General features: G+C 36.0%; 1 protein-coding gene across 1 annotated transcript in view; it reads right to left on the minus strand.

Annotated features, from left to right (window-relative positions):
- Positions 1–26,709, minus strand: part of CPNE8 (copine 8) — a 249,780-nt gene that overhangs the window by 145,036 nt on the left and 78,035 nt on the right. The window contains 2 exon segments of the mRNA XM_059082256.2: positions 4,641–4,717; positions 18,052–18,091. Of these exon segments, the coding sequence (XP_058938239.1) occupies positions 4,641–4,717; positions 18,052–18,091 (117 nt within the window).

Below are 26,709 nucleotides of genomic sequence, written 5' to 3' on the forward strand. Positions count from 1 at the left end.
GTTAGGTCTGGTGGGTTTTTGTCTTGCTCCTTCATCTGCTGTGTGTTTTTCTGTCTTCTCATTTTGCTTATCTTACTGTCTTTGGGGTCTCCTTTTCACAAGCTGCAGGTTTGTAGTTCCTGTTGTTTTTGGTGCCTGTCCCCAGTGGCTAAGTTTGGTTCAGTGGTTTGAGTAGGTTTCCTGGTTGAGGGGACTACTGCCTGTGTTCTGTTGGGTGAGGCTGCATCTTGCCTTTCTGGTGGGCAGGTCCACGTCTGGTGGTGTGTTTTGGGGTGTCTGTGGCCTCATTATGATTTTAGACAGACTCTCTGCTAATGGGTGGGGTCATGTTCCTGTCTTGCTACTTGCTTGGCATATGGTGTCCAGCTCTGTAGCAGCTGGTTGTTGAAGGGAGCTGAGTCTTGGCGTTGAGACAGAGATCTCTGGGAGATTTTCGCCATTTGATGTTACGTGGAGCTGGGAGGTCTCTTGTGGACCAGTGTCCTGAAGTTGGCTCTCCCACCTCAGAGGCACAGCTCAGACGCCTGACTGTAGCACCAAAAGCCTGTCATCCACATGGCTCAGAATAAAGCAGAGAAAAGAAAAAAAAGAAAGAAAGAAGGAAGAATATAAAATAAAAGAAAGTAAAAAATTATTAAAATAAAAAATAATTATTAAAAAAAATTTTAAGTAATAAAAAGAGAAAGAAAGAAAGAAGAGAGCAACCAAAGCAGAAAACATATCCATCAATGGTAACAAGTGCTAAAAACTATACTAAAAAAAAAAAAAAAAAAAAGATGGACAGACAGAACCCTTGAACCAATGGTAAAAGGAAAGCTATACAGAGAAAATCATGCACAGAAGCATACAGATACACATTCACAAAAGAGAAAAGGGGGGAAAAAATTTATATCTTTGCTCCCAAAGTCCACCTCCTCAATTTGGGATGATTCATTGTCTATTCGGGTATTCCCCAGATTAAGGGCACATCAAGTTGATTGTGGAGATTTAATCCACTGCTCTTGAGGCTGCTGGGAGAAATTTTCCTTTCTCTTCTTTGTTTGCACAGCTCCTGGGGTTCAGCTTTGGATTTGGACCCACCTCTGCATGTAGGTCACCTGAGGGGGTATGCTCTTTGCTCAGACAGGACGGAGTTAATGAAGCAGCTGATTTGGGGGCTCTGGCTCCCTCAGGCCAGGGGGATGGAGGGGTACGGAGTGTGGGGCGAGCCTGCAGCAGCAGAGGCCAGCATGACATTGCACCAGCCTGAGGTGCACCGTGTGTTCTCCTGGGAAAGTTGTTCCTGGATCATGAGACGCCGGCAGTGGCAGGCTGCACAGGCTCCCAGGAGGGGAGGTGTGGATAGTGACCTGTGCTTGCACACAGGCTTCTTGGTTGCTGCAGCAGTGGCGTTATAGTTTCATGCCCATGTCTGGTGTCTGCACTGATAGCCATGGTTCCCGCCCATTTCTGGAGCTCCTTTAATCAGGGCTCTTAATACCCTCTCCTTGTGCACCAGGAAACAAAGAGGCAAGCAAAAGTCTCTTGCCTCTTCGGCAGTTCCAGACTTTTCCCTGGACTCCCCCCTGCTAGCTGTGGTGCACTAGCCCCTTCAGGCTGTGTTCACACAGCCAACCCCAGTCCTCTCCCTGGGGTCTGACCTCCGAAGCCCGAGCCTCAGCTCCCAGTCCCCACCCATCCCAGTGCGTGAGCAGACAAGCCCCTTGTGCTGGTGATTGCTGGTCAGCACCGGTCTTCTGTGGGGGAATCTCTCAGCTTTGCCCTCCGCACCCCTATTGCAGCGCTCTCCTCCATGGCTCCGAAGCTTCCCCCTCCACCACCTGCAGTCGCCGCCTGCAAAGGGGCTTCCTAGTGTGTGGAAACCTTTCCTCCTTCACAGCTCCCTCCCACTAGTGCAGGTCCCGTCCCTATTCTTTTGTCTCTGTTTTTTCTTTTTTTCTTTTCCCCTACCCAGGTACGTGGGGAGTTTCTTGCACTTTGGGAGGTCTCAGGTCTTCTGCCAGCTTTCAGTAGGTGTTCTGTAGGAGTTCTTCCACATGTAGATGTATTTCTGATGTATTTGTGGGGAGGAAGGTGATCTCCATGTCTTACTCTTCCGCCTTCTTGAAGGTCCCCCCTCGTAGCTAGAGTTTTTAACAAAAGCCCATGTTTTCTCAAGCAAGAGGGTGGGTGACTACAAAATATTTGTGTATTTGTTTGATCTAATCCAGTGTCCACCTGGGTTCGAGTAACTGCTCAGATGAGAGAACATCATTATAATCACCTGATTGTTTGATTAATAAATCCAAAATATCCTTCCACTAGCGAGCTAAATCTATTCAATTTTATTGTCCTATTTTTGATTAATCTCCTAAGAACCCTCTCAACTCTTTCCTCTGTTCTCCTTATCTCAAGTATCTAATTTAATTCCCTCATGTAATAGGCCATCATTCTGCAATTCTTAGTTTCTTTGCTTCTTTCTTTTATAGCCAATCTCTTTGCTACACTCAAACTCTACACTTTATTACCCATTTAGTACTAACACTTGCCTAGCTAAACTTACTTTGAAAATCAAAAAATTTTCCACTGCTCAAACAATAAGCGCACCTTTAAGCCCTTTTCTTAATGTTTATTTAACTGGTAAGATTGTCCAATAAAGTCAGAGGGAGACTTTGAATATAAGATTAGTTATATATACTTTTAAAAATTGAATAACTTATATCTTTTCCAGTAAGAGATATAATATCAACACATAATAAACTTGCCTAAATTACAAAATACCCTATAGATAAAATAAAGCATGTAGTTATAATAGCTCCATGTTGTCTGAAAAGGTTTCCAAGGTTTTGCCTCATTTGTGCTACCCTAACCTCAGCAGAAGCTTAGAAAACTCTAAAGAGCATTTCACTCTTTCTGATTATGTAAAATGATTATGACTCAACTGCTGGTAAATACTCCCTACATTGGCACATTCTGCCAGTCATTACTGTAGGAATCTTCGCCCTGTAGCCTGAATTTGCTTCTGTTGGTCTTGTCCAGTAGGACTTGTTGAATTACCTGAACAAGTACTACATCTTACACTACATTCTATTTACCACATAACCGAGCCAATATAATATCAACTTTTTAACATGCTTCAAGACTTATATAATGCTGATTTTCCACTGGGAAAAATTCTATGGAATTTAAGAGCTTTCTGAAATGAGTTATGATTTCCTTTTATGGAGAAAATAACATCAGGTAAAATTGTTTAATAAAAGTATCAATTTAAAAATGAGTGCAAGTTCTATAAAAATCTCTATTCTGTTGCTCTAAAATAAAAATTCTACATTTTAACTCTTTTTTCTCTCAAAGAATATTAAAGGCATATTTTTGGTAGCACTGTATAGATAATATTGATTATTTTTTCAACAAAAGAAAGGGTGTTTTAGTAATCTAAGAATGCTAATGGGCCTAAGTTACTAGACTACACAATGCAATAAGAATTATGTATACTTAATAAAAATACCTATATTTGTTTTAGTATATGTGCTGCCGAAGCGAGCACCCTATATTTGTTTTATAGATTACTTATCATTGACTTATTAAAGTGAGCATAAATATAGTTAAACCATAATATTCCAAATCCTACAATAATGTAAAAACAAATTACATGTGAAAAGAATATTAAAAAAATCATTGGTATGCAAAAGTTTTCAAACTGACATTCAGCAATGATTTTCTAAGATAATCAAAGTTAAATAAAAGAAGTTAGAATTCATAGACTTCTTATTAGCCTAAGAAGAAGATACTAAGTATAAAGTTCCATTTTATACAGGGAAGGTGAAAATGATGTTTTAACCATTTCAACTGTTTGATGTCAAAGGTGAATAGATTTGTAAAGTTTTGACATAATTATTTTGCAAGTTTGAGATTCTTAAAAAATTGGTGAAGATAGAGACTTCAGAACTCCCCAAATCTTTAGATATTGTGATTTGCTCTGCAATAGCCTTAGACCCTCCTAGATCTTCTGATTTTTAAAAATAGTTAAGTGAATCCAAAAAATCAAAATTAGGGATGGGGGAAGGAGGACAAGGAAAGGAAAGGATTAGAGAAAATGTCTAGAGTTTGTTTTCTGCCTTGTATATAACTAGAGAAAATAGGATCATCTCATGCAATTGATCTGAAAATTAAGCATGAGAGCCATAATTGAAGGTGAATATGGAAAATATAATTCTTAGTGACCACCTTCTATTAACATTTTCATACTTGCTGCCTTCTTTTTAGACCAATTTTTTAGTAAAAAATATTAAATTTAAATCACTAAAAATGCATTTATTAAACATAAAAGGTGGTACTACATATAGTCCCTGGTCCAAAGAAGTAAAATCTCTTCTTCAAAAAGTACTACATCTAAGAATTAATAGTACAACCAAAAGGAAAACAACAAATTTTCTGGCTTAAATCTGCTCATTTCATTTTGTGAAGATTTTGTAGCATGGCATATGACAGCTGAAATATAAATTATCCTTTACAAAAATGTCAAAATGATTTGTTGGAAGAAAAAAACTCAAGATTTTAAAATACACTTTAGGTCTACAACCACATATTCATCAGTTCAAAACCGCCAAAACAGAAAATAAAGAATTGACATTTCATTGTCTAAATTAAAAAATACTTACACTATGGACTTTTCCAGGCGACTTCCCTGTGAACCAACAATCTCCCCCAATGTACAAAACACTTGTCCCAGAAAGTCCTAAAATAGATAAAAGGATTAAGGCTCTTAAGTTCCCAAACTGTCTTTACACAATGTATTTTGTACATCATATCTGCACTGTTTTCATTGCTAAAATATTGAATTCTCTAACTTCCAAAAATAAACAAAATAAGCCAAAAATGCACTCATTTTAGCATGTGATTGTTCCCTAAGTTTTCACAGCCTTTTGTCCTTTAATCACTAAGCTGGCTTGTTATTAAGAGTGTTTAGACATTGTGTTTATTTTCTTTCTCTTTTTAAAATTAAAATGAAAATGGAAAAAAGTTCCATGATTTGAATCCACAATTGGGTTCACTTGAGATGTCTCTGAAACTTCTAAACTTTTGGCTGAGAAGGCAAATCATGAAAGCACAGAGCAGTTATGGCCAGCACTAACAGTGATACTTACAAAGAAGCAGTGTGACATCATGGCTACAACTAGGATCCAGAGCCACACTTCCAGATGTCTGTTCCAGTACCACCACTGACCATTTGTGACTGTGGCAGTTATTAAACTCTCTGGTTTCCTCTAACATGTAGGAGCCCCCTTACAGAGCTATTTTGAGTTTTCAATGAGTTATTGCATGAGATAATATTAGCATATATTAAGTGCCTAAAAATGGGTTAAGTATAATACATTATAAAGTTATTAATGTACCACTAGATTATTCTTATTTTCAAGACTCAGAATAACCTTGCAAAATGAGAGGTCTGTTACTAATACTAAATTTCATGTACAAAGAAACTAATCATCTAGGAGGTTATTTCTTTCATGTTTTAAGCAGTCAGTAAATAGCAGAGTCAGAACTAACCCAGATATTCTGATTCAAGATTGAAATACTGCCTAAGGATTTACATATCATAAATACAATGAAACTTCTCATGTCAATAAAATAAGGGCTCCAACACCATCTGAATATGTGGGTCAAGAAAATACAGAGGTGGTTCAGGGAGAGGCACTCTCTCTAGCATAGCTTGTGTAAGAATCCAAGCTGTCCTAAAGGAGAAAGTGGGAGATCTCCCTAAATTGTACTGTGAACTGGCCTAGGAAAAGCCCTAAGAAGGATGGGCAGAGGAATGACAGCAAACAAAATGTTGTTCTAAGTTTCACTAAATAAAATTTTTTTTTTTTTTTTTTTTTTTTTTTTTTTTTTTGCGGTATGCGGGCCTCTCACTGTTGTGGCCTCTCCCATTGCGGAGCACAGGCTCCGGACGCACAGGCTCAGCGGCCATGGCTCACGGGCTTAGTTGCTCCGCGGCATGTGGGATCTTCCCGGACCAGGGCACGAACCCGTGTCTCCTGCATCGGCAGGCGGATTCTCAACCACTGCGCCACCAGGGAAGCCCCTAAATAAAAATTTTAAATGCCTAACAAGCCATAAAAGTAAAAACTGTGTTATTCAGGGTAAGTTGCTATAAGTCTCATGAGAGGAAAAAGAAAAAATACTGTAGACTATGATAGTCAAAGGAATATTTTCCCAAAGTAAGTAAGCCTTGAGAACCAGGTAGGAATCAGATCATGGATAGAAGACAGTTGGAACATTTGAGTCCTAGAGAACAAATCAGAGTATCAGGCAAGAATGTAATGAGAAAAGAGCAGACCTCAAATAAAGGACAGTAACAGAGATAAAGAATCAAGACTGTGGAGGGCCCTCTTGGCCAAGCAACAACAAAAACAAAAGTTGCCTTAGATTAATGAGAAGCAACTGGCAACGTTTCAGCAATTCAGGGACACCATTAGAACAGTGCATTTAGAAGATTACTCAGATATCAATTTGCAGAATGGACTGAGGATGTGAAGAAAAATCTGGAAGCCAGATCAATCAGAAGGTCACAGTAGTTAATAAGAAGCAAAGTGTTAAGGCCCAAGCTAAAGTTGTAGCAAATGCTCGGCAACAGTGCACAGAAAAATGGCAAGATTTGGTGTAAGCTGTACTTGCACATGGTTGGGGGTAGGGCAATGGAGAGAGGGAGAGAGAAACAGAAAATAAATCTGGATTTGGAACTTGATGGCTGACAGAATGGCAATAACTTCATAAAATTGCAAATCATTTTAAATGTTGCTTTCGAGTAAGCAAAAACTACTTAAGGTAAAGCCTTGACATATTTAAATTAAATATCCTTAAAAATAACATGTCTTTCCCAATTTCATAAAAGACTTTACAAATATGTTTATGGGTTTTTTAAAACAAACGTAACTTTTTCTAAGCCTCATGGCACATAGAGGGAGCTTAATACTAAAGATTTGGAATATGTCATTGGTCTTGTAAGTCGGCAGCAAAAAATACATGGGGATTCTGAAACTCTTTCCTAAGGATACTGATATTGATGGACAGCTGCTCATACTACATATTAAATGGATTTTGCCAATGGAGTAACAAGTCTCAGTAAAAGCTGTTCACTGCTGTAATGACTCAAGAAAACAGAACAGATATCATCTGTTCTGTTTTCATCATTGCTGAACAGAAAAGGAAATAAAAATAATAAAGTCAATAAAATATGCTCCAAAAAGATATAGTGTGCATCTGTACACATTATAGTTATTGCACTCTTTGCACCTAAATATTTATGGTATCTATGTAATTATTTTACATCTGCCTATGTTTGTGTATTCCTAATTAAGCAACACATTTACTACTCACAATGCAAAAATTAGCACATATTTAATATTTGTCTACTTCTCCTTGTGTTGGAAAACTCTAGTGAATCCATTTTGTGTCATCTCAATGGTCCACATTTACTATGAATTTTACACAATACTAGTAATATAATTAGTGCCCCTTAATGGATATTTTTAGGTATGTATTCTATAGTTAGATAAAGATAGAAATAAAAACTAGCTACAATAGACACTGCTCTACTGTTTCTTATTATAGTGTTGTATTCCAGTTGATGAGCCACCATAGTTAGGTCATAATAGAATTTCCAGTATAAATCCAAGCACTTTTCTACAATTCTAACACACACATAGACCAAATCCACTTTACAGTGGCTGGCAATTCAGAAATGTTTCAATTTATTCAATCATATTAACTACTGGGCTTTCCAAAAACTGACCAAGAATTCTTGTTAAATGTATCCATTATTATTTTATAATCTAAGTAATACACAGATAGAACTTAGTTTTGAAATCTGCTTAAATGACTGTAAACCATATTGTTAGTATATAACAATATACGATGCATTCTGCCACTCTTAAAAGTATCCAAATATTACCCTAAATCCAATATGCTAGTAATAACACTGGAAGGCTTATCACTGAGCAGTAGAGGAGACAAGAAAAAAAACAAAAAACAGAGAGTATAGCAATACAAAGCATCATAATAATATGTTTCACATTGCACAGGTAGTTTTAAAAAAACTTAGCAAATCAGAGGAAGTGTTTGGATTATTCCCATAACAATCTAAATCTAGTTTTATTACTAGCATAACACAACTCAAAATCCAAAGGAACATTGCTGTACTATCAGATTCCAGCTGATTACTCTACATTTATGTTTCTCTTCTCTTTCTTTTTAATATTCAGAGGAATGTCTACTTTAATTGTATGCATGAGCATAATACCCTAATTTTTTCAGAATTTATTTATTTTTATTATACCCACATTTACATTTATTACAGGGAAAGGATACATTAAAGTTAGCCATGGAAAGACACACAGGGAAGAATTCAGGAGGGTTCCAAATGGAAGTTTTCATTGTCCTGAAGATGCATTACTCTCCTGGCATTATTACTTTATTATTTTATTTGTACCAATCTTTACTAATGAATTCCATCCATCTACATTTTATATTATAGCAAGAAACTTATCTATACTCATGAAAATTACACTGATGCTATGTGCTCAAATAATTCCACACAAATAAAAAGGTAATTTACTTTGCATTAAATTAACTGGTTTTGTGTTGGTTTGTATGCTTGCTTGCTAGGTATTACTATTAATGATTCCTATATATTCTTTATAAAAGATTTTTTTACATACATACATTTATTTATTTATTTAGGAAAGCAGAATGACAAACTCCTCAGGATTGAGAATTATAAGAGGCTAGACTGCTTTGTATTTTGTATTTCTTTGTATTTTGTATCTATACAAAATATATATGTATATTTATATATATACTTATATATAAATATACATATATATTTATATATATATGAATAAATATATTTATATATATATATATCTTTGTATTCTTTGTATTTCTGTGTTTGTATTTTGGCTGAAACATTTACTAATGCCTCTACACCTCAGTATCCTAATCTATAAAATACACTTTGTAAATAATACTTGCCAATTAAATTGTTGGGAGGTCTAAGTAAGATAACATATGCAAAACACTTAAAATAAATGCGTGGAACATAGTAAGTGTCTAATAAATATATGCCTCCTCTCTCCTCCTTAGTTTCCTGGGTTAAAGAATATTACTACATACACAAAACTTTCCACTTGCCACTAGATTCCAGTACTGGAGATACTATAATTATCTGAATAAAATAATACATTTTCTTTTCCAAAACCACTTTACACTCATGATCAATACAAATGCTCATTTTGAGTGTCGTTATAAAACCCAAAAGTGTCTTATCTTAAATGTTAACAAGTATATATACAAATATATCTATCTAAAGAATGACATTTTTTTTTTTTTTTTTTTTTTTTTTTTGCGGTATGCGGGCCTCTCACTGTTGTGGCCTCTCCCGTTGCGGAGCACAGGCTCCGGACGCGCAGGCTCAGCGGCCATGGCTCACGGGCTTAGCTGCTCCGCGGTATGTGGGATCTTCCCGGACCAGGGCACGAACCCGTGTCTCCTGCATCGGCAGGCGGACTCTCAACCACTGCGCCACCAGGGAAGCCCAAGAATGACATTTTTAAAACAATAGTATAATGAACCAGGAGGTGTGGTTTCATATTAACCTAGTAAATAAAATTTCTCATTTTTATACTATTACAAAGCTAACCAATGAATATAGATTATCATCAGCATCATCATAAACAATTTTATAAGCATTCAATAGTGTGGCATCTTTTTCCTAAAAGAACTACAAAGATAATCTTTAAGTGGCTTTCCTGTTTTATAAAGTGATGAATGAGCATAGAAAATATTTCTAATTAATATATAATTTAAATTAAAAGACAAATGGGTTATTGATAGCTAAGTTTTAACACAGCACAGTAATTGAGTATAGTCAACTGTTCAGGAGTTAATCATTCATTCTTGATAAGACAGAGTCATGATTTGCCTCCACTTATTGCTTTTACCCATTTTGTGATCATTTAGCTTTTTTAAGCACATGCACTAAGCCAGTAAAAGCAAGAGAAAATAAATGATACAAAATTTCTCGCTTTTATAAAATTTTAACCATTGTGGAAAATAATTGGTGACGAAAGTTTGTATAACTTGTGAAATTTTATTGTCAGCATTATTTACTAATATTTTACCATTGGTACTCTCTGCTAATATTGCTGACTTCCTCTATATTTAATTAATTCATACTAATCACAGCAACTATAGAGATTGAGGAGTGACTTAATTATTAACTATATACTAATATGACAATCATTTATAATAACTAAGAATGGTGTTTCTTTGCTCAGTAATCTTTCCTACTTTTTTAAAAATAAATTTATTTATTTATTTTATTTTTGGTTGCATTGGGTCTTCGTTGCTGTGAGTGGGCTTTCTCTAGTTGTGGCGGGGGGGGCACTCTTCGTTGCAATGTGCAGGCCTCTCATTGCAGTGGCCTCTCCTGTTGCAGAGCATGGGCTCTAGGCACGTGGGCTTCTGTAGTTGTGGCACTTGGGCTCAGTAGTTGTGGTTCGTGGGCTCTAGAGCGCAGGCTCAGTAGTTACACCACACGGGCTTAGTTGCTCCATGGCATGTGGAATTTTCCCAGACCAGGGCTTGAACCCGTGTACCCCACATTGGCAGGTGGATTCCCAACCACTGCACCACAAGGGAAGCCCCTACTTTCTTAATGGTTGGACTGTTTGGGGTATAAAGCAAACTCAACATGAAGCAATTCGATTTAATATTTTAATAAAAATAATTTGTCCCATTTTAACATTATAATAATACACCTTTTTTAAATCAAGAATTTGTCTTTTTAATGAATGGATCTATCTATAAAGCAAAAATGCTAATCCTACCTCCAAGAAATTATCACAAAGTTCTTTTTTTTCCCACCCACTCCTGAAATTTATTTTTTAAATGCACAGAAATAATATAAACAGTAAAAAGTATATACAAAGAAAAATAATTCCTCCACCTATTTCAGGACTAATTCTTACTACACACATATTACCAGTATCATCAAAATATCATAGAAAGTTCCATATAATTTTCAATAATATGCATACATATATATGTGTGTGTGTCCATGTGCAATGTTTCTTCATATAACGTTTTCCACAAATGAATTTCTCACATATTATTAATAGTTCTAAACTTAGACATCAGTAGCTAAACTGCAAATATAATTTCAAAATTATGCTCTTGTTATACAAGAGTATAATTTTACAGTTATACATTAATGTAATACATTACATTAATATGTATTAATTATACAGTTGTTGATTTTCAAAATATTTCTTGCTTCATAAGAGTCCACATGAAGGCAGTTAAATAAGACACTGAATGAAAATTAATCTTTCAATGAATGAGTAGTTATTGATCAAAATTAACCAATTTTCTAAAATTATCAACAACATACATATTTAAATTGTGAACTATACTATTTATAGATTAAGAATAAAGCTACTCTATTCACAAATACTATTACAAATCTATGGAAAATATTTGCCTTCTAGAGGCACATCACTTTTTGTCTAGATGTTAGTTCTCATCAGTAAAGATGTGAGAAATGTAATATGCTAACAAAAAATGTTAAGTAAATATTCTTACTGCTGTTAAACATGATGATACAGTCAACAGGCTAAATAACTAGAAAGCTTACTATATAGTACTATTAAATAATATGATATATATTATAGCATTATTAAATAATAAATATAATACTATCACACAATGTCATTAAATACTAAGCCCTGAGTAAGGGCCAGTTTTACATGCAAACAATCTCACCTAATATAACGTAATGAGTGCCAAAGATACTGTCATCAAACCTACCTCAAGCACTGTCCCTAATTCTGTCTCAAAGTCTAATATTCTACAAGAGCATGTTGAAAATGCAAATAGAAACATAATCCATTTATTGAGCAACAGTCATAAATTCTTTAATTTGAATATGCTTATAAGGCTAGCTCTCATTAGCTGATAAAGACCAGAAAGCTTGCTACATAAAAAAAAAAAAAGAAAGTTATTATTGAAAAGGCATCAGAGGATAGCATGGAGAGCTCTTTACACAGGGCAGTCAGGAAAGGCCTCTAAGTAGATGACAACTAAGTAGAAATTTCAATAATATAACAGAAAGAACCATGTGAACATTTGAGACAATAGGTAGGTAGGAGAAAAAGCAAGAACAAAGTCCCTGAGACAAGGTGTTTAAGGAAAAGCAAGAGGGCCAGTGGGGTTAGAGCAGGATGAGCAAGGAAGAAAATGGAAGGAGAGGACGGAGCCAAGGGCCCATGATGGATTGTGAATTCTGTCTCAAGTGTGGAGGGAAGCCACTGGAAAATTAACTTGAACTAGAAAGTGATATGTCCCGACTAGCCTTTTTAAATGATAATTCTGGCTAACCATTTCCCACCAAATTTGTAAATGCTAAAGTTCCCCCAAGGTTCTATCCTATTCTCTTCTCCATTTATACTTTTTAATATAATTTTTTTGAGTTCCAACTCTATAGGCTGACAGTTCTCAAGTCTGCAGAAATGGCCTAGTCAATATCTCCAGTTGGATGCTTACTGAGGTCTCAAACAACATACACCTGCCCTGACCATTGATTTCTCTATTCTCATCCCCACCACCTCAGTCCTTTCCTCCCCAATGTACCCCATGGCAATAAACTGTATCTTCATTTATCCAGTTTCCAATAACCTAGGGATCATTCTATCTTCATCTCTTATTTTCAGACCTGATATCTATGTCATCAGCAACCATATCACCAAAATATATTCCAAATCTGCCACTTTTTACCACTTCAAGGTCTATACTTACCAAATAGTGTTTACCTAGCTAAATTAACAGCAGTTTTATAACTGGTCTCTGTTGGTTCACAACAGCAGGAGTTCCCTGGGTAAAACCTGAAACTGGCCCCTGTACACTGGGGCTCCCCAACCACATTATCCACTTCATGCTTCCAGTTGTTATTTAAACCTATAAATCAGATCACACCATCTTCCAGTGAAATCCATTAAAAAAAAAAATCCAAATTCTTTAAACTTTGGCCTACAAATCTCCACATCATCTGAATTTTATCTACCTTTCCAAATTATTCCATTCTTCTTTCCTCACCATTCAGTCTATATAGGGTAGCTAACTTTCAGTCACACCAACATATTAAATTACTTCCTGACTCAAGGTCTTTGCACTACTGTTTCTTTTGCTTTAAATGCTCTTGCCCTAGATTTTCAATAGTTCCCTCCTTCTCTTTAATAAGTATACCCAGGATAAGAATTGGTGCAATCATGCTGCCTGGTTGAGGGAAATATAAGCTTCTTGCTAACTAGCTTCATGAGTCACCCGCTCTCAGTATCAAAATCTTATTAATGTAAGTTATCTTAGCCATTTATTTGCATTTGTTTTTATTGAATAAATATATATACGCCACTTCCCCAACTCTAAACTGTAAGCTGTTTTAGGACAAGGATCTTGTTTGTCTTATTCATTGCTATATTTCTCAGCATTAGAAGAGTGCCTGGAATATATTTATTGCTTACCTGGTTGTGTTAGTATACATTAGAATTCAGTTCAGTTATATATTGGTTAAACTGACATATTCTAATGAAAAACTCTTTCCCCACTTATAAATCTATTCCTATGAAAAATGCATTTCATGATCTGAACAATTAATTAATTTTCAAATAAAATTTTCAAATACAACTGATCTATATGTGGAGGTTTATATATATAATATTTAGAAAATAACTGAAGAACACGCACATCTTCACTGAAGGTTGGTATTTTGTGGCTGAAATAATCCAGTGAGCAATTAACTATCTAAAACAAAAACTGTCGTGGGTACCTTCCAAGACCAACCAAATGGATAAATGCATTTTGGATTGCCTGGTAGGTATGAAAACTTAGTACATAAAGTACAGTTTCGATGTTCTCTGCTCCAGAACACCAAACAGAATCCTAGATACACCAATTATGGTCCTGTTAATAATCTTTTCATTAATGATGCAATTAAATTATGCAAATGGAAATATGTAAAGCAATTTCCTTAGAGAATCATAAAATGGATAAATCATCTAAAGGAATACATCCCTGGATTCCGTAAGTCAGCTGTGAACATAATGTTTCTTCACTAAAAACTTGTCCACCACCAATAAAATCAATTAAAGTTATACTGATTCTTCATCTATTCACCTTGTATTCATTTGCAATGTTAGAAATCTAAGGTACAGTTCTATATTATATCTCCAGTTTCCTTATTAGTACCAAAAATTTAAGACTGGTACTTAAGACCCCTAAGTACCAGAAACCAAATAAAACCATCCTGAAAGCAGGATCTTTCAAAATTATCAGAAATGAGAAAGAGAAAAAATTTATTATTGTTAACTCAAGGAGTCTCTCTTGCTACCAAATCCCTTCTGTAAAAGATAGGTGCCTGTACTCCACATGCAGGCATAGTCACTTAGCAGTATTTCCTAAAAGGTTTCAGTTTTTATTTCCCTTTTCAAAACTGGCAGATGTAGACAACCACACTTTTAAAGAACTGCATCTTCAGGGAATAAACCTAGTTTGTTTATTGGTTTCTCTGGTCTTTCAAATGCCTCCTGAATTCCTTTTGGGTTGAATGAGTTATATGCTCTTTTACCTAAAATCTGTACTTGGATCCTTTCAAATAAAGAAGGGCTTTTGTTGTTGCTAATATCTAGCAGAAATTCAAAGCAGTTATCTCTAACAATTCTTGTAACAATTCCTCCTTCTTTTGACATGCTTCATCCACTCATAGCTCAGGCACTTACTAAGTAATCTGTGTTGCTTACTATATATATTTGAGATATATAACAGAGAATAATGTGAGAATACATTAAAATGTGAGATAATATAAACTACAGGAACTATAAAAAGCTATGCAATACCCCAGGAAAAAAGTGATGAAAATGTGAACTAAAGCAGTAACGGTAAGGAAAGAAGACAGAAGAGAAACAATTCTTTGTTAGAATGAGCAGGATTTGGTGACTCACTAGATGTGAGACAGGAAGAGGTTAAGGAAGACCGACCCTGAAATATAAGGGGAAGGAGATGTTAAGCAATTCTACTTGGGAGAGTTAGTGCTCAGTTTCCATTCAGGAAAGGAAATGGGGTAAGATTCATAAAGAAGTGAAAACTGAACAAGAAACATTAGTTCTAAAGGGTTGACTTTCTGTGATTGATTCAGGGCTGTCAGAGCTTTCCAAGACCTCCTCTGGGTAGGGGTTATCATTGCTCTCTAAAGGTATCACTAGAGCTTTGAGTGCAATAGGCCAGCTGGAATATCTCAGAGCCCCTGGCTTTGATGGAAGTAGATTTAATGTGTTTAAAGTTAAACACAATTTGTTTCTCAGTTCCTTTTTAAAGGGTCTCTAAAGCACTGTGTTATGGTATTAAATGAGCCAGTATTACGTGTGCTGTTAATTATTTATTTTTATTCTCAGTCATTCAAGAACTAAGTGTATCTTTTTTAAAAGAATCATTTCAGAAACTTGAAATGTTTTTGTCATAACAAGGGCCAGGAAAATTATATGAAAGTTTTCTAAGTAAGTACACTGTGTTGATGATTATTCTCATGAAGATAATACAGGCAGAGGAACAAAATTGGGATGGAAAAGGTCATCAAAAATTTTTTTATATATTTGAATTTTAGGCTTCTGCAGAATATCTACCATGGAATATCTGACAAGCAGTTGGAAACAGATTTTCTGGGGTGTACAAAGGGTACATGAATCATCAAGATAAGACAGGTAAATTATTGAACTCTCCCAAAGAGAGTTTATACAATGAGATGAGATAAAAATTGGAAGTAAAGACATAAGAAACACTAATATTAAGGAATAGGAGGAGAAAGAGAAACCAAAAAATAATAGGTACTGAGTAAACAGAGAGGTAGGAAAAGAAGGGAGAAATTTCCATGGAAGTCAAGGGAGGTAAGTATTTCAAGAATACAGTAGTCAATCGTGTCCAAAATAATGGGGAGATCAAGTAAAGTAAAGAATGAAGAGAGGCCACTACATTTTGATCTAACCTATGTCAGAATAGTTTAAGCAGAAATGAATATGAGAATACAGTAAAGAAATTGAAGGGAGAATGAAAAGAAAGTTATAGAAACCCAGGCTGTTTGGTAAAGAAGTATGGTGATGAGAAGATAGTAAAAGAGATGTCATGATGGTAAAACAGAGTCAGGATAAGGATTTTTTACCATGAGAAAGTCATGAAACTTTACTTATGAAAAAAAAGTTATTCTACAAAAAAAAAATTTGAAAAGATATGTACATTGATGGCTTCTATAAGACATATCTCTTCCATAAAAATATTTAGTCATTACTGATTATTGAAGGAAGACATAGTTCATCATGTTTGAGGTACCTTCCTATCCCATTTTCCATATACTATGCCCTGAACATCGACAGTAAGGACCGCATGTTACCATCCTCACACTCACCCTCAATATATACAACCCCATGAAAATGTCCCTAACTTCTCAGTTATTATACCCTCTGAAGACTAGTCTAAACTGAGAAACACTGAAAAATTATATTCAGAGGGAGTGGGCACTTGAAAGTCTATGCCCAGTCAGTGTTAGGGAGGTCATTTTCCCTATGTACACAGGATGAATAAACAGAGAAACTTGGTCTTCAGAGAGAAACAGAAGCTCAGAGAAAAGCCATAGTGAAAAGAATATGTGGCTTTATTGAATGAGAGAGAGACAGAGAGAAATAGAGAAAACAGCTGTCTCAGTCCAACCCACCATGCCTGTTTCTAGCTGTAATTCCCATACAGCATGTTACATGTCACATTTATGAGATGCTCCTAAATCCCTTCAATAAACCCCCTCCATGTGAGATAAGTGAATGCATTTTTGTTCCTTGCAACTAGATAATTTTGACTAGAAAATGTGGTTTCTTTTCTGATTCTTCCAATGAAATTTCAAAAACTTCCAATACAAAGTTATGCAAATAAGTTTTAACTTATTTAACTTATAGCATGTTTAACTACATGCTACAAGTCTTATCTTAAGGAGTAGAAGGGTATCATGGCAACTGCAATGAACTTTACTTACGGGAAGTAATGAGCTTGTTACAGCATTTTTTTCAAATTGTACAAAGACTAACCTTTGAATCTTTCTTCAAATGATTCTGCTCTACGCTTCATAACAGAAATAAATATATACCTTCTTTAATGAAGGAAAAGATCAGTAAATTGTGATTTTTTTTTTTTACCACCATGACCAGGCTTCCAGTTTTCCCAAATCACCTTGGGATCACCCCCTACATCCCCTCTCTCTTCTCTGAACTATGACATTCCCTGTCTGCAAACTACACAGGAAATTATACACATACATATCTAGATAGATAGATAGATAGATAGATCTCCACCTATTCTAGCTAATAGCCTACAAAAATGGAAAAATCTCACCTTCTGAGCCCCTGGGCATGAACATTAGTTTAGCTGACCTCGCAACCCTGGTACAGCTACCAATTTTACATGTGTATACTCAAATTTCTCTTAAAACCTAGTTAAACCCCTTTCAGAATACTCTTTTCACCCCCATCCATCCCTTCCTATTAGATATGGCCTAGGGTTTCCCTGGTTGCGCAGTGGTTGAGAGTCTACCTCCCGATGCAAGGGACACGGGTTCGTGCCCCGGACCGGGAGGATCCCATGTGTCGCGGAGCTGCTGGGCCCATGAGCCATGGCCACTGAGCCTGCGCGTCCGGAGCCTGTGCTCCGCGACAGGAGAGGCCACAACGGTGAAAGGCCCGCGTACCACCAAAAAAAAAAAAAAAAACTAGATATGGCCTAATTCCAAACTGGTCAATATTCCGTTGATAAAACCACCAGTGCTTAGCCAAAGAATATCACTTTTTAAAATTTATTTTCAATGCATTTATTACATAAGTTGTGGACACATAACCTTAATATTAATCAATCAACATAAATAATCAAATCATGATATTATAATTTATATTTGCAATCATCATAAAGAACGTAAAAATATGAACTTACATGTTTTGACAAGTTGGGACTCTTTGAATCAACATCATACCTAAAAGATTAAAATATAAATTTAAATTATTTCCACAAAATAAAGTTAGAGAAAAATGTCAGTATTTCCCCCAAAACATATAAAATAAAATAATAATAATAAAAATAAATAAAATAAATAAAAATAAAATAAAATAATGACTCAAAATTATATGAATGGGGAGAAAAACTTAGCAAATTTAGAAATTTCTCATAATCTGTGGCCTACATACCAAAGGTAGAATTCACAATCCCTGGGTGCTTTTATTTCTACAACTTAAGTAGAAGTCTTAATATTTTCACAGTCATGAATTCTTCTGCTCGATAAGACAAGTTTAAAATTTCCCTTTTCTTGAATCAATAGATTCCTAATACTCCGTAAAAACTGAAATCCCCCTTTTAAAACAAGTGTGGATAACAGGTTATCATTTGTTATAATTATAATTACATTATATAATTACATATAAATATAAGTATAATTATAATTCTTATTTAATATCATAAATGTTCTTATTAATTTTGAAATTTGGCCAAAGTAATGACATATTATTTTTCCCCAATCACAGAACTTGGGGAAACCATGTATTTTATGGAAAAAGAAATGTATTTATATAGGATTATTATATGTCCTATTTTTGATCACTTAGTACTGGAAATGAATGATTTCTTAAGGAGATCCTGGGAAAACATCACCTATTGTCACTTTAGCTCCTTGTTTCAAAAAATTTTTAGAAACAGAAAGGCTGCTAATAACCAAAATAATCTCAATTTACTGAATTCTTAAATAGGAAAATATTTGTACTTGTTCCAGTCTTTCTCCCAAATCATATTCCTTTCACATTCTTTGTGCATAGCTTCTTACCAAAAATTAACTGCCTTTTTTTTAAGGTTTAAGTCTTCCCTCTCACATAACAAGAATGTTTCACAGAGAAATGAAGCATCTAGTCAAAAAAAGGCAAAAAAAGACCACCTGAGGTCAGATTAAAGGAACCAGAGAAGCACATCAAGAGATTAATTGAGACCAGATTAGAGGAATGCAGGCCCTGAACACACCCTAATTTTATCAGGAACCCCACCGTTGAATCCTTGCTATAAAACTCATCAACAACTCTTCCCAGGTTGGGAAACAAGTTTTCAAGGGCAGCAGCATGCTATGTCTCCCTTTGCGTGGCAAAGCAATAAAGCTATTCTTTTCTACTTCACCCAAAACGCTGTCTCTGAGATTTGATTCAGCACCACTGCACAGCTTTTTAGTCCCCTTGATATGTGTCCCCTGTTACCAGTATCCTCTAAGGTCTAGGTTTTGCAGAACCCACATATCTGCCTCCCAACTCCCCTAGCTTTCTGCTCTTCCACTCCCCTGATAGTGACTCCAAATGAGGGGAGAGAAAGAGTTTTGGATTAAGTTTGAGATTAAAGTTTTAAAATGAATAGTACATAACTATTAATATGAGATGGTTCTAATAAACAAAAGTGATTGAAAAGTCATGCAATTAGACCTTGGCATTGTTAAGGTAGCCCTTAACCAATGGGAAAAGCTGGAATTGGCAGTGTTGGGACAATTATTGGAAAAAATAAACAAACATATTTTCCCCCAAAGTGTTGAGAATCTTCAAAAATAGATTGTAATAACATAATACATTCCATAATTATCACCATCTGATTTATCAAGGAGGAAAATCATCTACTAGGTAAGTCAAACCTACACTTGTAACTCCCTTGTTGGTGTTCTAGGCTAAATGGAAAAACAAGTCAAAAAGAATTATATCTGATTTCTCATATTCTCCTCACATACTACATAGTGATACAGCTACCCACACTTCTTGCTCAAAGACATTTCTGTACAGCTGTTCTGCCAATAATAAATTTTTCAACTATGACAACAAAGTAATTTATAAAGTACCTATACTATTACAGGTGTAACAATTATATAACAAAATAAATGAAAAGTGTATGACTTTATCTGTGATATACACATAGCATGATGACAGAAACCATGTCTCTTTAATGAGTAAGTACACATCAAATCAAAAAGGCAGGAGAATTTTATGACTCATAGCTGATAAACTAATCTTAAAAATATCTCAGGCAAATCACCATAACAATAATTGTGGATTAATCAGAATTTACACGAATTTGGGCCACTGCTGCCAGGAATCAGGAATTACAATTTCCTATCAGCATTGAAAGTTAACTAAAAATACCTCCCAAAAGCCATTTCTCAAACCTTCCATAATATGTAATTGTTTAGATGTTGTACTTCCAAAGCTTCTTTTTTTATTGTTTTTTAGAATTTTGTAAAATCAATACACAGGTTAACTAAATAAAACACAATTCTGAAAACCATTTACACCTATCTGTTGGCCAATGTAGACTACTGCATTTTTCAGCACTGCTGTTCCTTCAAAGGGACATGTTACTGTAAACATGTTGGAGTATTTGTGGTAGTGCTCTGATTGATGTACATTGGGATTACAGGTGATTTTATTGACTACTTTTTCTCATTTCCTAAATTTTCTACAGTGAACATTTTCTCCTAGAACTAATACATTGCTAAGACAAAATTTAAAAATGAATCACAGTTAGGTACAATGGATAAATTGGTACTCATAATTAGAGAACAATTACACTGTTCTTCACATTTATTTAGATAGATATGGTAGAAAAATCACAATGTTTAAAAAAAAAAAGAAAGCCTGCTCTCCCAGGTTATATGAGATACTTACAAAAGTGGGAAATCAAAGAAATTATTTAAAGTGATATCAAAAATAGTACATAAACTAAGAGAATATACTTGTTACTTTTCTTGATAATCTTCTCCAGGTATCCCCTTCTCTGGTCCTAACTGTCTGAATTTTTTAGAGATCATATAAAATTGAAATAATATTATTTGACTCAAATTTCTGAAATTAACCAAATACATTCAAAAGTTTAAATGATATTTATTTAACTCAATTTAGCAATATGCTTCCATATTTCAAACATTATACATTTTCTATGAGAAATCCCATAATTTTTAGAAAAAAAGAAAAAGGTGAAGAAGTTAAAATATATCATTTACCTACACCAATTTGGTATTTTATTTCTTCTGTTACACTATGATAAAATAATACAACATGCTCCCATTCTAATCAAACATACTAATTTCCTACATATTCTTACTTTTGCTTATTTAGATTAAATATATTCCATTACTACATTCACTGTGCAGTAGAACACTTCAAACATAAACTTTCATCAGTATTAGATAAGCAAGACAAAAATAAAATTTCCTCAGTCCAGGCATTATTTATTCTCTTCATAAAATTTTAGACATTCAGGTTTTGTACCATTAAATTATAAACTATTTTATGCAAAATTTAATACTATATTGGAAAGCACAGATCCCATGAAAACATTAATTAAACTATCCAGGCCTTGGTTTTCTCATTTATAAAAATGGGATAACTCTGCCTCAGAAATTTATTGGGTTGGTTAAACCTGATTACATATAGCAATGATTCTATTACAAACTGTGAATAATAGCAGTAGTATTACTATCACAAACCACATCTTTTTGTCTGTACTTACAAAACTTACTCTCAAACGGTATGAGCTTCCATACTTATTTTACTTAGTTTATAAATAACTGGAAGATATTAGTAACAAACATATTAAACCATCTAATCATTCTTTTCTTCCATATTTCCACCAATAAGTGTGTTTTCTTTTTTAAAATCCCTGAATCATGTACAGTACAATATTACTGATTTATCACAAAATATTAGAGAAATATGTTAAGTTCTATCAATGACCTAACTTCCTTCCTACCTTTAAGTCTTCCTTGTCCATGCTAAGCATACCTAGTGAGCTTGACAAACACAGTATAAGTAATAGGTGCTTCCCAAACCTAATATAGTCTCATTTGAGTCATTAGTTTGTCAAAGTAACACTTGAAATGGTATTTGGTAAAATAGACATTATATTTAAATGACTAACCAACACTAAGTTCAGTGGAATTACATTTTCTTACCTGGACACTCCTTAAAATCCATTAGCTTCCTTAGTCTCATGTTCAGTAGAGATGAGCACGTGACCACCACTCTGTGTACAGGTAAATCACTCTTTACCTACTTCTCTCAAGAATGACCTGACCAGCTCTTAATTTTTGCTCTCTGGTCTACTGACTAACATTTGCTTGCTATCATTCTTTTTAGAGCACCATTTTCCTTCTTTTCATTCTACTAATGCAATTCTATAATAGCCACAATTACAAATGTGAAATGACGTGGACTTAAGAAACCAATATAAGGAGGGCTAAAATTAGACAACAGTGTGGGAAACTGGGTGAGTTCCACAGTTCACCTCTGTAGAACAAAAACTCAATAACTAATAATATCTTGTAAACTGACTGACTCCAGATTCTCTGTGGATAGAGACTTGAACATAAAGATAATATTTTAATATGCCTGCTTCAGCATCAAAATAAAAAGAATATTAAAAATTCTAGCTTTATTCCAGGGAGAAGATGGCGGAAGAGTAAGACGCAGAGATCACCTTCCTCCCCACAGATACATCAGAAATACATCCACATGTGGAACTGCTCCTATAGAACACCCACTGAACGCTGGCAGAAGACCTCAGACCTCCCAAAAGGCAAGAAACTCCCCACGTACCTGGGTAGGGCAAAAGAAAAAAGAATAAACAGAGACAAAAGAATAGGGACGGGACCTGCACCAGTGGGAGGGAGCCGTGAAGGAGGAAAGGTTTCCACACACTAGAAGCCCCTTCGCGGGCGGAGACTGCGGGTGGCAGACAGGGGGAAGCTTCAGAGTCACGGAAGAGAGCGGAGTAACAGTGTGCTGAGGGCAAAGCGGAGAGATTCCCACAGAGGATCAGTGCCGACCAGCACTCACCAGCCCGAGAGGCTTGTCTGTTCACCTGCCGGGGCGGGTGGGGAATGGGAGCTGAGGCTTGGGCTTCAGTTGGAAGCCCGGAGACTACTGGGGTTGGCGGCATGAACACAGCCTGAAGGGGTTAGTGCACCACAGCTAGCCGGGAGGGAGTCCGGGAGAAGTCTGGAGCTGCTGAAGAGGCAAGAGACTTTTCCTTGTCTCTCTATTTTCTGGTGCGCAAGAAGAGGGGATTAAGAGCACTGCTTAAAGGAGCTCCAGAAACGGGCGCAAGCTGCAGCTATCAGCGTGGACCCCAGAGACGGGCATGAGATGCTAAGGCTGCTGCTGCCACCAACACGAAGCTTCTGTGCGAGCACAGGTCACTATCCACCCCACCCCTCATGGGAGCCTGTGCAGCCCGCCACTGCCAGGGTCCCGTGGCCTAGGGACAACTTCCCCAGGAGAACGCACAGCGCGACTCAGGCTGGTGCAACATCACACTGGCCACTGCCGTCCCAGGCTCGCCCGGCATCCATGCCCCTTCCTCCCCCCGGCCTGAGTGAGCCAGAGCCCCCGAATCAGCCACTCCTTTAACCCCAGCCTGTCTGAGCAAAGAGACGCCCTCAGGTGACCTACATGCAGAGGCGGGGCCAAATCCAAAGCTGAGCCTCAGGACTTTGTGAGAACAAGAAGAGAAAGGGAAAGTTCTCCCAGCAGCCTCAGGAGCAGCGGATTAAAGCTCCACAAGCATCTTCATGTAACCTGCATCTGGGGAATACCAGAATAGACAATGAATCATCCCAAATTGAGGAGGTGGATTTTGGGAGCAAGATATATTATTTTTTCCCCTTTTTCTCTTTTTGCAAGTGTGTATGTGTATGCTTCTGTGTGAGATTTTATCTGTATAGCTTTGCTATCATCATTTGTCCTAGGGTTCTGACTGTCTGCATTTTTTTTTTAACTTTTAAAAATATTTTTTCTTAATAATTATTTTTATTTTAATAACTGTTTTCTTTTATCTTTATTTTATTTTATCCTCTTTCTTTCTTTCTATTTTCTTTCCCTTTTATTCTGAGCCATGTAGAGGACAGGCTCTTGGTGCTCCAGCCATGTGTCAGGGCTGTGCCACTGAGGTGGGAGAGCCACCTTCAGGACACTGGTCCACAAGCGACCTCCCAGCTCCACGTAATACCAAACAGCAAAAATCTCCCAGAGATCTCCATCTCAACACCAACACCCAGCTTCACTCAACAACCAGCAAGCTACAGTGCTGGACACCCTATGCCAAACAACTAGCAAGACAGGAACACAGCCCCATCCATTAGCAGAGAGCCTTCCTAAAATCATAATAAGGCTACAGACACACCAAACACACCACCAGACGTGGACGTGCCCACCAGAAAGACAAGATCCAGCCTCATGCACCAGAACACAGGCACTAGCCACTTCAACCAGGAAACCTACTCAACCCACTGAACCAACATTAGCCACTGGGGACAGACATCAAAAACAACGGGAACTACGAACCTGCAGCATGCAAAAAGGAGACCCCAAAAACAGTAAGATAAGCAAACTGAAAAGACAGAAAAACACACAGCAGATAAAGGAGCAAGGTAAAAACCCACCAAACCTAACAAAGGAAGAGGAAATAGGCAGTCGAGCTGAAAAAGAATTCAGAATAATGAGAGTAAAAATGATCCAAAATCTTGGAAATAGAATAGAGAAAATGCAAGAAACATTTAACAAGGACATAAAAGAACTCAAGAGGAAATAAGCAATGATGAACAACACAATAAATGAAATTAAAAATACTCTAGAAGGGATCAATAGCAGAATAACTGAGGCAGAAGAACGGATAAGTGACCTGGAAGGTAAAATAGTGGAAATAACTACTGCAGAGCAGAATAAAGAAAGAAGAATGAAAAGAATAGAGGACAGTCTCAGAGACCGCTGGGACAACACTAAATGCATGAACATTCTAATTATAGGGGGCCCAGAAGAAGCATAGAAAAAGAAAGGGACTGAGAAAATGTTTGAAGACATTATATAGTTGAAAAGTTCCTTAATATGGTGAAGCAAAGAGTTAATCAAGTCCAGGAAGCACAGAGAGTCCCATACAGGATAAAACCAAGGAGAAACATGCCAAGACACATATTAATCAAACTATCAAAAATTAAAGACAAAGAAAACATATTAAAAGGAGCAAGGGAAAAACAACAAGTAACACACAAGGGAATCCCCATAAGGATAACAGCTGATCTTTAAGCAGAAACTCTGCAAGCCAGAAGGGAGTGGTAGGAAATATTTAAAGTGATGAAGGAGAAAAACCTACAACCAAGATTACTCTACCCAGCAAGGATCTCATTCAGATTTGATGGAGAAATTAAAACCTTTACAGACAAGCAAAAGCTGAGAGAGTTCAGCACCATGATACAAGCTTTACAACAAATGTTAAGGAACTTCTCTAGGCAAGAAACACAAGAGAAGGAAAAGACCTACAAGAACAAACCCGAAACAATTAGGTAAATGGGAGTACGAACATAAATATCAATAATTACCTTAAATGTAAATGGAATAAATGCTCCCACCAAGAGACACAGACTGTCTGAATGGATACAAAAACAAGACCCGTATATATGCTGTCTACAAGAGACCCACTTCAGACCTAGGGACACATACAGACTGAAAATGAGGAGATGGAAAAAGATATTCCATGCAAATGGAAATCAGAAGAAAGCTGGAGTAGCAATTCTCATATCAGACAAAATAGACTTTAAAATAAAGACTATTACAAGAGACAAAGAAGGACACTACATAATGATCAAGGGATCGATCCATGAAGAAGATATAACAATTGTAAATATTTATGCACCCAACATAGGAGCACCTCAATACATAAGACAAATACTAACAGCCGTAAAAGGGTAAATCGACAGTAACACAATCATAGTAGGGGATTTTAACACCCCACTTTCACCAATGGACAGATCATCCAAAATGAAAATGAATAACGAAACACAAGCGTTAAAGGATACATTAAACAAGATGGACTTAATTGATATTTATAGGATATTCCATCCAAAAACAACAGAATATACATTTTTCTCAAGTGCTCATGGAACATTCTCCAGGATAGATCATATCTTGGGTCACAAATCTAGCCTTGGTAAATTTAAGAAAATTGAAATCGTATCAAGTATCTTTTCTGACCACAGCACTATGAGACTAGATATCAATTACAGGAAAAGATCTGTAAAAAATACAAACACATGGAGGCTAAACAACACACTACTTAATAACGAAGTGATCACTGAAGAAATCAAAGAGGAAATCAAAAAATACCTAGAAACAAATGACAATGGAGACATGACGATGCAAAACCTATGGGATGCAGCAAAAGCAGTTCAAAGAGGGAAGTTTATAGCAATACAATCCTACCTTAAGAAACAGGAAACATCTCAAATAAACAACCTTACCTTGCACCTAAAGCAATCAGAGAAAGAAGAAAACAAACCCAAATTGAGCAGAAGAAAAGAAATCATAACTATCAGATCAGAAATAAATGAAAAAGAAATGAAGGAAACGATAGCAAAGATCAATAAAACTAAAAGCTGGTTCTTTGAGAAGATAAACAAAATTGATAAACCATTAGCCACTCTCATCAAGAATAAAAGGGAGAAGACTCAGATCAATAGAATTAGAAATGAAAAAGAAGTAACAACTGACACTGCAGAAATACGAAAGATCATGAGAGATTACTACAAGC

The sequence above is a fragment of the Kogia breviceps genome, chromosome 12 (assembly GCF_026419965.1).
Source record: "Kogia breviceps isolate mKogBre1 chromosome 12, mKogBre1 haplotype 1, whole genome shotgun sequence".
Taxonomy (NCBI): Eukaryota; Metazoa; Chordata; class Mammalia; order Artiodactyla; family Physeteridae; genus Kogia; species Kogia breviceps.